Raw genomic sequence first — 13,326 nt, 5'->3', positions numbered from 1 at the left:
CTGGTAGACGGTTTGCATCCTTTTTCCATCCAAAGCTAAATTGGGAAAACTCATTGAGATGCAACAGGATTTTCAGAAAAATATTTTAAGAATAAAAAAAAAAAAAGGATTTGAAGTAACATGGAAATTATAGGAAAGGAGAAGTAGAGCAGGTAACAAATAAGATATGACCAGACACAATCGCTTCCAGGAGAGGGATAGGGCTATTGCTCTCGATCTTCCGTTAGCTAATTAATTCAGGGGCCCTCAGATCTGGCCTGTAACTCACCTTCTAGCCCCCTGACTTTAACAACAAAAAGGGGCTGGGCTAATGCTCTCAGTGATAGTTTTTCCTGCCAATGCCTAAAAATTCAGGTAACCAAAAGGAAAAAAAATTCCTAAAACATTTAAAGTGTTTTCTTACAGTTTGCGATATAGCCTTCTGAGACTTCATATTCAATCTAGTAAGTAATGGATCAGTTCAATAATAGATGTTGGGTGCTACATGCCTGGATCTCGTTTTAGACTTTTAGATTAGTTTACTTAAAAACAACAGGATTGTTGAAGGAGACAAACAATTTCTGGTGAATTTTCTGTCCAAAATATTGGATGGATTTGAGAAAAGAAGCAACATAATTCATCTGTTCTCTTGTGGAGACCGAATGGGTGGGAGGGTAAGGCCCCCTTTCTTACGCAAAACAGCAATCTCTTCCTTTAAGGCCAAAATCCTTTCTGCCTGGAGTTGGACCAACTCAGTGACCTTCTCTCTTGCCACAATATCGACTTTCCGAGAGCTCTGAGAGACATTGCCCTGCTGGTTCTGTAGTGTATTCAACTGAGAATCGAGTTTCTTCTTTTCAATACATAGATCATTCACCTGGTGAAGCTTTTTGGTGTGTTCTTTTGTCTTTGTCATCAGTTCCCATCGCACTTGAGCAATCTTTTCCTCCCACTTCTTCATTTCCTTTGTATTGAATAGCTCCTTTCGAAGTTTTTTGATCTTGAGTTCTTCAGGCGTTGTATTCACAGAAAGTGTCTGAAGAGCTGCTAGGTCTATCACATGACCAAACTTGCTAATCATTAGTTGACGGACTGTTTCTTCTATTTTGTGTATAGTTTTTGCCATCTCTCTCTTCTCTCGAAAAAGCTGTTTACGTCTCTGCCAGAATTCTGTGTTAAGTTTTTGCTGCTTGGAATTCTCCTCCTGGAGTTGTACGATTCGTTCCTGAAGCTGTCCCAAGGAGTGGTTAGAAAAGACCAAAGTTCCAGAAAGATCACTGGGTATTTCTCCAGATAGCACATGCTCTATCTGGTGCAGCTTGAGCGGAATTACAACCAGCAGTTCATTCAGCCTCTGCTGCTTCTCTCGTTGATATGCCTCCAGGGCCTCCTCTGCAGCATTCAGATTCCTCACCACAGTTTTGACTTTTTTGGACAATGTATCATACTCCTTTTTGAAGTTATCAATAATTTTCCTTTCTTCTACTAAAGCCTCCTCAATGTCCAGCCTTTTCTCTCGAAGTTGAAGTGCCAGTTCAAAAAGACCCGCATCACAATTTGTTGGACAGATAGAATAATCAAAGACCTCATCTTCAGATTCAGACTCATCTTCTTCACTCTCCAGGCTAGATTCATCCTCACTCTCCTCATCTTCATTGGCATCATTTTCAACCTCCTTTTTCTTTATCCGCTTTATCATCTTCTTTAGGACCTTCATAAGGAAGCCAGCAAATTTATTATTTTCTCCAAGGACTGTTTGGAAACCAGCATAGACGGCCTTTTCTTGATCCTGCAGCCTGGTGATTTCATTCTTTTTCTCTTTCATATCCTTAAGAATTTCGTTATTCTCCATTGCATATCCTGTTCCTCTTTGTCTAATGAATTAACGTGCTCTTGAAATATGTTCTCCTGTTTTTCAAAATTCTTGAGGAGAAGCAGTTCTTGAAATAATGTGACATGGTGTAGGTCAGATAATTTCATCTGAGTATCTAGTTTCAGTTTCTGATGTCTCAGATGGAATTCTGCATCAAAAGTGACAATCAGTTCTTTGATCCTGTTGGTCAAATACTGTTGCATATACAGATTTTTAATCTCTTTTCTCTTCATAATCTCTAGCTCTACATCAATTGGATCTGCTTTTGCAAATTCCGTTAACTTTGGAATATCTAGAGTGACCAACGATGCCTTTGATGATATAGATCAGGGGTCCCCAAACTACGGCCCGCGGGCCACATGCGGCCCCCTGAGGCCATTTATCTGGCCCTCGCAGCACTTCCGGAAGGGGCACCTCTTTCATTGGTGGTCAGTGAGAGGAGCATAGTTCCCATTGAAATACTGGTCAGTTTGTTGATTTAAATTTACTTGTTCTTTATTTTAAATATTGTCTTTGTTCTCGTTTTGTTTTTTACTTTAAAATAAGATATGTGCAGTGTGCATAGGGATTTGTTCATAGTTTTTTTTTCATAGTCCGGCCCTCCAACTGTCTGAGGGACAGTGAACTGGCCCCCTGTGTAAAAAGTTTGGGGACCCCTGATCTAGATAATGAATCTCGTGTTGTCAAATCCCCATCCTTTACAGACGTGAGTCTAAGGAATCGTCCACTTGAGCCAGTGGACCCTTCCTGTTCCACTTGAGGGGTCTTTCCATCCTCATTTTTCATCTGCTGTTGCTTAAAAGCTAGGAGAGTTTCTTCATCATAGTGAAATCTCTTTTCAGGAACTTCTTCTGGGTGTATCTGAGGGATTTGCGGAATGGGGATGTGCTTGGATATGTGAAGAGTTGACTGAATGTTCTTCAGCTCTTGTACCAGGCACTGTATTTCCTCGATGACAGCCATTTTAGGTCTCAAAGAGAGAGGATGGACTTGTTCATGTGCTTTTTCTTTGCATAGGTCATAGAGTCTAGCTGTCCCAGTTCCTCTTCTTTCTTGGCAGCATTTATTCTCATGTGCTCAGGTATCTTATAGTCTGGGGCTGTCTTTAGATTGAAGTCTCCCATATACATTTGAGCCTCTTTGATGGCTTGAATATCTTTGGGATCTTCACAGTTATCAGCCGGTTTACTTTTGTACAGTTCCTCCCATTCTTTATTTCGCTGCTGAATCTTCATCGGGGCCCTTTCAGCTTTTAACTTAAGTTTCTTAGTTTTCTCAATTTGACTGCGCACCATAATTTGACTCAGGGATTTAGGCCGAAATTGCTTCCCGTTTTCAATAATTGATTTTTCTGGTTCACTAATACTTGCACCTACATCCTTCTGGCTGTCCTTTCTTCCAGTTCCTTATTTTTCAAACCTCTCCCATTTGCTTGGTCTTCTGTCTGACTGACCTTTTTGGATTTGGAGTACTTAGAGCACTTCACAAGCCTGTAGGAGGATATCTTGTGATCACTTCCTATGGCATGAACTACAATACTATCACCTTCCAGAGGATCATGAAACCTATTCTGTAGCTTCTTTAGGCCAAGGTGATATTTCTCTTTTTCCCAAGCCAATTTCTTTTCCACTTTTTTTTTTTGTATTTTTCTGAAGCTGGAAAGGGGAGGCAGTCAGACTCCCGCATGCGCCCGACCGGGATCCACCCAGCACGCCCACCAGGGGCGATGCTCTGCCCATCCGGGGTGTCGCTCTCTTGTGACCAGAGCCACTCTAGCGCCTGGGGCAGAGGCCAAGGAGCCATCCCCAGCACCCGGGCCATCTTTTGCTCCAGTGGAGCCTTGGCTGCAGGAGGGGAAGAGAGAGACAGAGAGGAAGGAGAGGGGGAGGGGTGGAGAAGCAGATGGGCGCCTCTCCTGTGTGCCCTGGCCAGGAATTGAACACGGGACTTCCAAATGCCAGGCCGGCGCTCTACCACTGAGCCAACCGGCCAGGGCCCTTTTCCACTTTTTAAATTTTATAAACTATTTTCTATCAATCTCAGCACAAATTTTGAAATCTATATCAAAATCTGTTCATTTAAACTTCATTTGCTCTGGTAACTCTTCATTTATTTCTAGTAGATTCTGAAATTGATTCCTCAGAGCTCTGAGTTGTTCTCTTTTCCCAGCCTTTATTTTCTTCACTTCTTTCATTAACTTGTCATGTTCTCTTTTTCTTCTGGCATACTCTATACTGTAGGCTTTGGCATCTTGAATATCTTCTGGAATTGGCTCTGTTTCAATACCTAACCTGGGAGGTAGCACTATGGCTTTGATGCCTTTCTTTAGCTCAAATAAAGAAAAAATGGTGAAAACAAAGATATTACTATCTGCTCCAACAGTTACCAAAAAACGGTCATCATAGCTAATAGAAATGCTCTTAACACATCCATAATCATTGTCATGCATGTTCAAGTGCCAGTAGTTTTCCATACTGGTCAATGAAGAGTCATTCGGATCTAGGATATAGATTCGAATTGCTCCATCTTGCAATCCACAAGACATTATATCTTGTTCAAAACTGAAAGTGATGGCTTGGATAGGATTATTTTCTGTATCCTCAAAACGGAAATCAAAAGGTTCATCTTTATTTTTTGTTATATCACTGTTTTTGTCATACGGGGGAAACTCACAGTGATAGAGAAAACCAGAATCATAGCCTCCCAAAGAAACCCAGAACTTTCCTGGCACAGAGTAAAATCCACAGAGAATGTGACAGGGAGTTGATGGAATGAAGTTTTCAGGTAATGGCTCCTCCTCCTCTTCTTCCTCCTCCTCTTCCTTCTAGTATTCCTTTTCTTCATCTCCCATCTCTGCTGCTAGCTGCTTTCTCCTTTCTTCCTTTTGCTTCTCCTTCAACTCCTTTTCTTTTTTTTTCAATTTCTATAAATCTCAGTATCTTAGATTTGACACTGGAGAAATGGAAATATTTTATGCACATGTCTTTGATTTCATAGGACACTGCATCTTGATCCTGTACCTCCTTCTTTATAGTTGGAAGTGGAGCTTCAAGAACAGCCGTTCTCACAGAAAATCAGTAAAGTACTTTCAGGATGAGAGTTTGTAGACCACATTAACTGGCAAACAGGTCCAGGTCCAGGAGTATTAATATAATCAATTGGTTTATAATTCTCTTCCACTTCAAAGAAGAACACAGTTTTATCTTTACTCCCTGTGGCTAGAATTTCTCCATCATGTTCAAAAGCTAAAGCAGTGACATGAGCAGTATGGGGTTTGAAAACATGTTTCAGATGAAGATCTGCATCCAAAAACTTCTTCCGTCCTGCGTAAATGGTGAGCCCTTTTGGATCATGAAGTTCAAGAATTCGAACAACCCCATCTTCAAATCCCACAATAATCTGTCCTCCCAGAGTGGCTTATGATATTTGAAAAACGAAGGTCAAGCTTCCATGTGGCTCCATTGGAATCCTGAGCCAACCAAAAGTTATTTCCTGTTTCATTCATTTTTATCATAGAGAAGAGTTTAACATTCTTGTCTACTTGAAGTTCATTAATGGGCTCAATCTCTAGCAATCCAGTCTTATCTATAACATCAGCAGTGTCTATGGCCTCAAAATTCCATATCCTAACGTATCCGTCTGAACCAATTGTGATGACTTCACCCTCATCCAGCATCATCTGGTTGATGGGATTCTGGTGACAAGACTTGGTTCCAGATTGACAAAGCTCAACTTTGATGAGGCCAGCTTCCCAAACCCCCCAGCATATTGCCCCTTCTGACCCTGAGAGCACCTTCCCATCCGGGAGCTCCACGTAACCTATATCAGTTGTGGGTGTTTTACCAAGTAGACCTAGTGAACCCTGAAACTTGAGACCAGTGAATGTTAGAGCCACTTGCCAGAATGTGATGTGGCCAGATCCTGATGTAGTGAGCTGCCCATCATCTTCAGGATTGAAAGTAACCTTAAAAACTTTGTGGGTAAAAGCTTTTGTCCTCAGTATGGCAGTATGGGACCTCTTTCCAATTCCAGATGGTCAAGGTGTGATCAGGGTTGCCACCAACAGAGAGGCCAGTGTTGTACTGTTGTTGCTAAAGTCCACATAAGCATAGGCCAGGTCAGCCCCATCTCCAAGAGCTTGACCAAGTTCCCACAGTAAATATCTTCCAGTTTCCATCAGAGGGAGAAGGAAAGAAGCCATCTGTCTCCTTAGACTTTTTGAGTCTTTTTTCTTCTCTGCTTTCTTGCCTTCATTCAAGTTGTCCTCCAACTTTATGATTTGATCCTCAGCTCTATCCATCCTGTTTTTTAATTCCTTCCATTGTGGTCTTCATTTCTGATATTGTATTTGTCATCTCCAACTGATTCTTTTTTAATATTTCAATATCTTTTTCATACTTGCTATTTCTTTATTTAAGTGTTCATAATGACCATCCATTGTTGTTCTAAGATCCCTAAGCATCCTCACAATCATTATTTTGAACTCTGCATCTGGAAGTTTGGTTATGTCCATATCACTCAGTTCATCTCCTGAAGGTTTCTCTTGTGGTTGCATTTGGATTGCACTTCTCTGTCTCCTCATTATGTCTCTGTGTTTGGGTATTTTGTTTGTAGAGCTGGTTGAGTCTAGGCTTGGTGTTGTCTGCCTCCAGTTTTCAATTGTGTTATTTCTAGGTCTTGGGTTGGCATCAGCTATTATTTGTAATCCACTTCCAGATTTGGGCTGCTTTGAAGTCTTGATTTGTTTGTTTTCTTAACAGGTGATAGTCTTGTTTACTGATCTCAGCAGGGGGCTTATTGGTATTCAGGAATGCAGTGGGTGTAACCTGAGACTCTGAAGGCCTCTTCTACCAGTTAATCTCTCTGGGGGCAGGCTGCTTTCTCAGCTTCAGTAGTGGGAGGTGTTTCTCAGATCTCCATGGAGACCTGAGTTACTGCCCCTCCTCCCCACTTCTTGTTTTCAGCTGTGTCTTGTTGCACTGATTGGAACTGGAGAGATGTCTGGAGATCTGTGACCTGGAAGCGATTTAATCTGTTGTTTTGTGGAAGGATCAGCCCCTCCCCCAGCTATGGCTGCCTCCAGCCCTGGATGAGGCAGCTTCTCAGGTCGTTCCCTGCATTCCTCTGCCCCTCACCGTCTGTCCCTCTCTCTCCCCTTTCTTTTTGGAAGACAAGCCAGCCCTTTCAACACATCTCGCTCCCTGATCACCAGGCAAGTGGCTATGAGCAGTATTTTCTGCTCTTTTCCTTGGAGCCTCACCCCTCCCACCCCCCTGTTACTGTAAACAGGGGAGATTCAGGCACTTCCTACCAGGTTTGTTGTGGCTTCTTTGCTCCTTGGTTGTTGAGAGCTATTCTTGTAATCCAGAGTTGGTTTTACATGCTGATTGTTCCTAAATTGATTTGTATTCCAGTTTGGTGGTGTGAGCTGGGAGTCTGTGCATCTGCCTACTCTGTTGCCATCTTCCTAAATAATACATTTTTAATGGTTGGAAACAAATACGAGAATAGAAGAATAGAGGTGAAATTAATATGGTAAATGATGTGTTAGAGCCAAGAGTAGGCTAAGGACTTTGCACCCAGGGAGCTGTACAAATAAAGGTTTAAATAAAGAGAAGTGGGCAGCATGACTGACCAGTGGCCCCTCTTGGCCCGCACTTGCTGAGTGTGCCAGCCTGAGCCACCTGTCAGTCCCTGTTCGTGTTGGAAGAGGGCGCTCTGCACCAGATCGTCATTCTTCCCTTTAAATGTATGTTGTTAGGTTGGTTTTACTATTGTGTGAGTTTCCACCTAGTTTCTCTGCAGGTGTTTAAGTACCATCATAATGAAAATAGTCAATGCTAAAGGTCCAGGGAAGCTTCTCTTTTGAGAGGAGTTTACAGTATTCAAGCTTTATAAGCAATTTCTCTGAGTAGAGATTTTGTTCTGCTTTCATTAATGCAAACCAGCCAGGTCCTTAGGTCGGGTTTTGTTTGAAACTTAATCAGAGATCGAGGGCAGAAGGGTAAAGAATTCTGTGCTGCTCTATCTGTGCTTTGCTTCAGTGACTCATAGGCTCAACTCTTTTAATGGGCAACCCTTCTGTACAATGAATCAGTAGTGATAGTCTGGCTTCAAGTTATTTTTGAGTTTTGTTTATTTTTGTATTTTTCTGAAGCTGGAAACAAGGAGGAAGTCAGGCTCCTGCATCACACACCGGGATCCACCCGGCAAGCCCAACAGGGGGTGATGCTCTGCGCATATGGGGCGACGCTCTGTTGTGACGAAAGCCATTCTAGCGCCTGAGGAAGAGGCCAGGGAGCCATACTCATTGCTCGGGTCATCTTTGCTCCAGTGGAGCCTTGGCTGCGGGAGGGAAAAGAGAGACAGAAAGGACGAAGAGGGGGAGGGGTGGAGAACCAGTTGGGCCCTTCTACTGTGTGCCCTGGCTGGATATCGAACCCGGGAATTCTGAACGCCAGGCCGACTCTCTAGCACTGAGACAACCAGCCAGAGCCGATATTATCTTTATTTTTCATCTTTTTTAGGCCATCACTTCTTTCCTTAACCTCAACTCTCCCACTTTTGATCCATTCCTTTCACAGCAATGTGGCCAACCTGCAGCAGACTACTGTGTCTCGAGGACACCCGGAATGACACGTCCTTATCGAGAGACTGCTCAAGCTTAGTAGTCAACTGCTGCTCAGTTCACAGTTCAATCTTTGGACCTGGGGCTCAGTGTCAACCTGTATCCAATGGAGGAGGCTGCACAACCTGCAGCAGACTACTGCTCCTGCAGAGCACCCTAAGGTGTCACTTTCACATCTGAATTTTCTTCAAAGTTTGAATTGAAGCTTGCCTGGAGTCATGGAAGGTATTATATAATCATCTCTGTATCCAGAACCAGTGGAACTACTTTCTTCTACAACTGAAGAGAAAGCCACCACGAGTGTGTGTAACCTCTACATTTGCAGGAATCAGAAGCTGTCCTGTGTGGCTCTCGGACCAAAGCAGACGCTCAACACCGGGCCTGTATTACAGCCCCGCACAGAAAATGACACCTTTGCGATTTTGTAAGTTTCCCCTATCCTGATTTGTTCTCTGCATCCTGCCGCCCAAGGCAGTCTTTTCCTTAGGTCTTGGTGAGCTTCCCACATCCTCCCCAGCTCATCTTGACTGATGTGATTTTCTCTTGTTCTTGAACTCTCCTTATCTTCATTCCCCTTCTTACTATTGTTCCCAGTTTACCAGTATTTTACTTGTAATTGCCCATAATATCTATCCTTATTCATCTTTTCAGCCCATCACTTCATTCCTTCACCTCCACTCTCCCACTCTTGTTCGAATCTCTTTTACAGCAATGTGGTCACGGTGCAGCAGAGTGTAGTGTCTCGAGGACACCATAAAGGCCACCTCTTCATGGAGAGACTACTCAGGCTCAGCAGTCAACCGCTCTTCAGGTCACAGTCCAATTGTGGGCCTGGGGCTTCTGTCAACCCACAGCCTCTGGAAAAGGCTGAACAACCTGCAGCAGACTACAGCTCCTGCAGAACACCCTGAGGTGGCACTTTCACATCTGGATTTTCTTCAGAGTCCGCAGCCAAGCTTGCCTGAAGTCTTGGAAGGTATTATATAATTATCTCTGTAACCAGACCAGCCCGACTACCGTCTTCTACAATTGAAGAGAAGGCCACCACAAGTGTGTGTAACCTCTACACGTGCAGGAATGAGACGCTGTCGTGAGTGGCTTTCGGCCCAAAGGAGACCCTTCGCAGCATGCCTGTGCTGAGGCCCAGCACCGACAGTGACACCATTACGGCATTGTAAGTTTCCTCTATCCTCATTTGTTCTCTGCATCCTGCTGCACAAGGCAGTTTCTTTTTGAAGTCCTTGTGCGCTTCCCACATGCTCCCCAAGTCATCTTGACTGATGTGATTTTCTCTTGTTCGTGAACTCTCCGTTTCTTCATTACCCTTCTTACTATTTCTTCTTGTTTTCTAGTATTTTACTAGTGATTGCCGATATTATCTGTCTTTTTTTTTGTTTTTGTTTTTTTGTGAATCTGGTAACTGGGAGGCAGTCAGACAAACTCCCGCATGCTCTTGACCAAAATTTACTCGGCACGCCCACCAGGGGGTGATGTTCCGCCGATCCGGGGCATTGCTCTGTCAAGAACAGAGCCACTCTTTCACCTGAGGCAGAGGCCCCAGAGCCATCCTCAGCGCCCGTGCAAACTTTGCTCCAATGGAGCTTCAGCTGTGGGAGAGGACGGGACAGACAGAGAGGAAGGAGAGGGGTAGGGGTGGAGAAGCAGATGGGCGCTTCTCCTGTGTGCCTTTGCCAGGAATCGAACCTTGGACTTCTGCACGCCAGGCCGACGCTCTAGCACAGAGCCAACCGGCCAGGGCCCATATTATCTTTCTTTATTCATCTTTTAGCCCATCACTTCTTTCCTTAACCTCAACTCTCCCACTTTTGATCCATTCCTTTCACAGCAATGTGGCCAACCTGCAGCAGACTACTGTGTCTCGAGGACACCCAGAATGACAACTCCTCATCGAGAGACTGCTCAAGCTCAGTAGTCTACCGCTGCTCAGGTCACAGTTCAATCTTTGGACCTGGGGCTCAGTGTCAACCCACATCCTATGGAGGAGGCTACACAACCTCCAGCAGACTACTGCTCCTCCAGAGCACACTAAGGTGTCACTTTCACATCTGAATTTTCTTCAAAGTTTGAATTGAAGCTTGCCTGGAGTCATGGAAGGTATTACATCATAATCTCTGTATCCAGAACCAGTGGAACTACTTTCTTGTACAACTGAAGAGAAGGCCACCACGAGTATGTGTAACCTCTACTTTTGCAAGAATGAGACGCTGTCCTGGGTGGCTCTCGGCCCAAAGCAGACTCTCCACACCAGGCCTGAGCTGCAGCCAGGCACCGACAATGACACCTATGCCATTTTGTAAGTTTCCCCTATCCTGATTTGTTCTCTGCATCCTGCCACCCAAGGCAGTCTTTCCCTTAGGTCATGGTGAGCTTCCCACATCCTCCCCAGCTCATCTTGACTGATGTGATTTTTTCTTGTTCTTGAACTCTCCTTATCTTCATTCCCCTTCTTGCTATTGTTCCCAGTTTACCAGTATTTTACTTGTAATTGCCCATAATATCTATCCTTATTCATCTTTTCAGCCCATCACTTCATTCCTTCATCTCCACTCTCCCACTTTTGTTCCAATTTCTTTTACGGCAATGTGGTCACGCTGCAGCAGAATGTAGTGTCTCAAGGACACCATAAATGCCACCTCCTCATAGACAGAGTACTCCAGCTTAGCAGTCAACTGCTCTTCAGGTCACAGTCCAATTGTGGACCTGGGTCTTCTGTCAACACACACCCTCTGGAAAGGGCTGAACAATCTGCAGCAGACTACAGCTCCTGCAGAACACCCTGAGGTGGCACTTTGACATCTGGGTTTTCTTCACAGTCTGCAGCCAAGCTTGCCTGAAATCATGGAAGGTATTATATAATTATCTTTGTAAACAGACCAGCCCGACTACTCTCTTCTACAATTGAAGAGAAAGCCACCAATGAGTGTGTATAACCTCTACTCCTGCAGGAATGAGATGCTGTCCTGAGTGACTTTCGGCCCAAAGCAGACTCTTCGCAGCGTGCCTGAGCTGCAGCCCAGCACCGACAGTGACACCTTTACGGCCTTGTAAGTTTCTTGTATCCTCATTTGTTCTCTGCGTCTTGTCGCCCAAGGCAGTCTTTTCTTTAGATCTTTGTGAGCTTCCCGCATCCTCCCCAGCTCATCTTGACTGATGCGATTTTCTTTTGTTCGTGAACTCTGCTTTTCTTCATTATCCTCCTTACTATTCTTTCCCGTTTACTAGTATTGACTAGTAATTGCCCATATCATCTATCTTTTTATTTTCTTTTGTGAACCTGGAAATGGGGAGGCAGTCAGACAAACTCCTGCATGCTCTTGACCGAAATTATGGCGCACGCCCACCAGGGGGCGATGCTCTGTGGAGACCAGAGCCTCTCTAGCGTCTGAGGCAGAGGCCACAGAGCCCTCCTCAGCGCCCAGGCAAATTGCTCCAATGGAGCTTCGGCTTCGGGAAGGGCAGAGAGAGACAGAGGGGAAAAAGAGGGGTAGGGGTGGCGAAGCTCATGGGCGCTTCTCCTGTGTTCCTTTGCCTGGAATCAAGCCTTGGACTTCTGCACGCCAGGCCGACGCTCTACCACTGAGCCAACCGGCCATGGCCCACAGTATCTTTGTTTATTCATCTTTTTAGCCCATGACTTCTTTCCTTAACCTCAACTCTCCCACTTTTGATCCATTCCTTTCACAGCAATGTGGCCACCCTGCAGCGGACTACAGTGTGTCGAGGACACCCGGAATGACACGTCCTTATCGAGAGACTGCTCAAGGTCAGTAATCAACCTCTGTTCAGTTCACAGTTCAATCTTTGGACCTGGTTCTCCGTGTCAACCTGCATCCTATGCAGGAGGCTGCCCAACCTGCCACAGACTAGCTCGTCCAGAGCACCCTAAGGTGTCACTTTCACATCTGAATTTTCTTCAAAGTTTGAAATGAAGCTTGCCCAAAGTCATGGAAGGTATTATATATTTATCTCTGGATCCAGAACCAGTGGAACTACTTTGTTGTACAACTGAAGAGAAAGCCAGCATGAGTGTGTGTAACCTCTCCTTTTGCAGGAATGAGACGCTGTCCTGGGTGGCTCTCGGTCCAAAGCAGACTCTCCACACCGGGCCTGTGCTGCAGCCCGGCACCGACAATGACACCTTTGCGATTTCATAAGTTTCCCCCATTCTGATTTGTTCTCTGCATCCTGCCGCCCAAGGCAGGCTTTTCCTTAGGTCTTGGTGAGCTTCCCACATCCTCCGCAGCTCATTTTGACTGATATGATTTTCTCTTGTTCTTGAACTCTCCTTATGTTCATTACCCTTCTTACTCTTGTTCCCAGCTTCTCAGTATTTCACTTGTAATTGCCCATATTATCTATCCTTATTCATCTTTTTAGCTCATCGCTTCATTCCTTAACCTCCACTCTCCCACTTTGGTTCCAATTTCTTTTACAGCAATGTGGTCACGCTGCAGCAGAATGTAGTGTCTGGAGGACAGCATAAATGCCACCTCCTCATAGACAGAGTACTCAAGCTTAGCAGTCAACTGCTCTTCAGGTCACAGTCCAATTGTGGACCTGGGTCTTCTGTCAACACACGCCCTCTGGAAAGGGCTGAACAATCTGCAGCAGACTACAGCTCCTGCAGAACACCCTGAGGCGGCACTTTGACATCTGGGTTTTCTTCAGAGTCTGCACTCAAGCTTGCCTGAAATCATGGAAGGTATTATATAATTATCTTTGTAAACAGACCAGCCCGACTGCTCTCTTCTACAATTGAAGAGAAAGCCACCAACGAGTGTGTGTAACCTCTACTCCTGCAGGAATGAGACGCTGTCCTGAGTGA

The 13,326-nt window shown here is 44.7% G+C and overlaps 1 protein-coding gene across 1 annotated transcript; it reads right to left on the bottom strand.

Annotated features, from left to right (window-relative positions):
* Positions 1-616: 616 nt before the first annotated feature.
* Positions 617-6,029, bottom strand: LOC136392263 (cilia- and flagella-associated protein 44-like). Its single transcript, XM_066364332.1, is given in 11 exon segments — positions 617-1,821; positions 1,824-2,163; positions 2,507-2,814; positions 2,817-3,305; positions 3,308-3,507; positions 3,877-4,758; positions 4,760-4,909; positions 4,911-5,248; positions 5,280-5,867; positions 5,869-5,919; positions 5,922-6,029. Coding segments are annotated over 11 exon segments (4,659 nt in total).
* Between the last annotated feature and the right edge of the window lie 7,297 nt (positions 6,030-13,326).

Source organism: Saccopteryx leptura, chromosome 2, assembly GCF_036850995.1.
Source record: "Saccopteryx leptura isolate mSacLep1 chromosome 2, mSacLep1_pri_phased_curated, whole genome shotgun sequence".
Lineage (NCBI taxonomy): Eukaryota > Metazoa > Chordata > Mammalia > Chiroptera > Emballonuridae > Saccopteryx > Saccopteryx leptura.
Note: the sequence above shows the minus strand (reverse complement) of the source record. Positions and strands in the feature narration are given on the sequence as shown.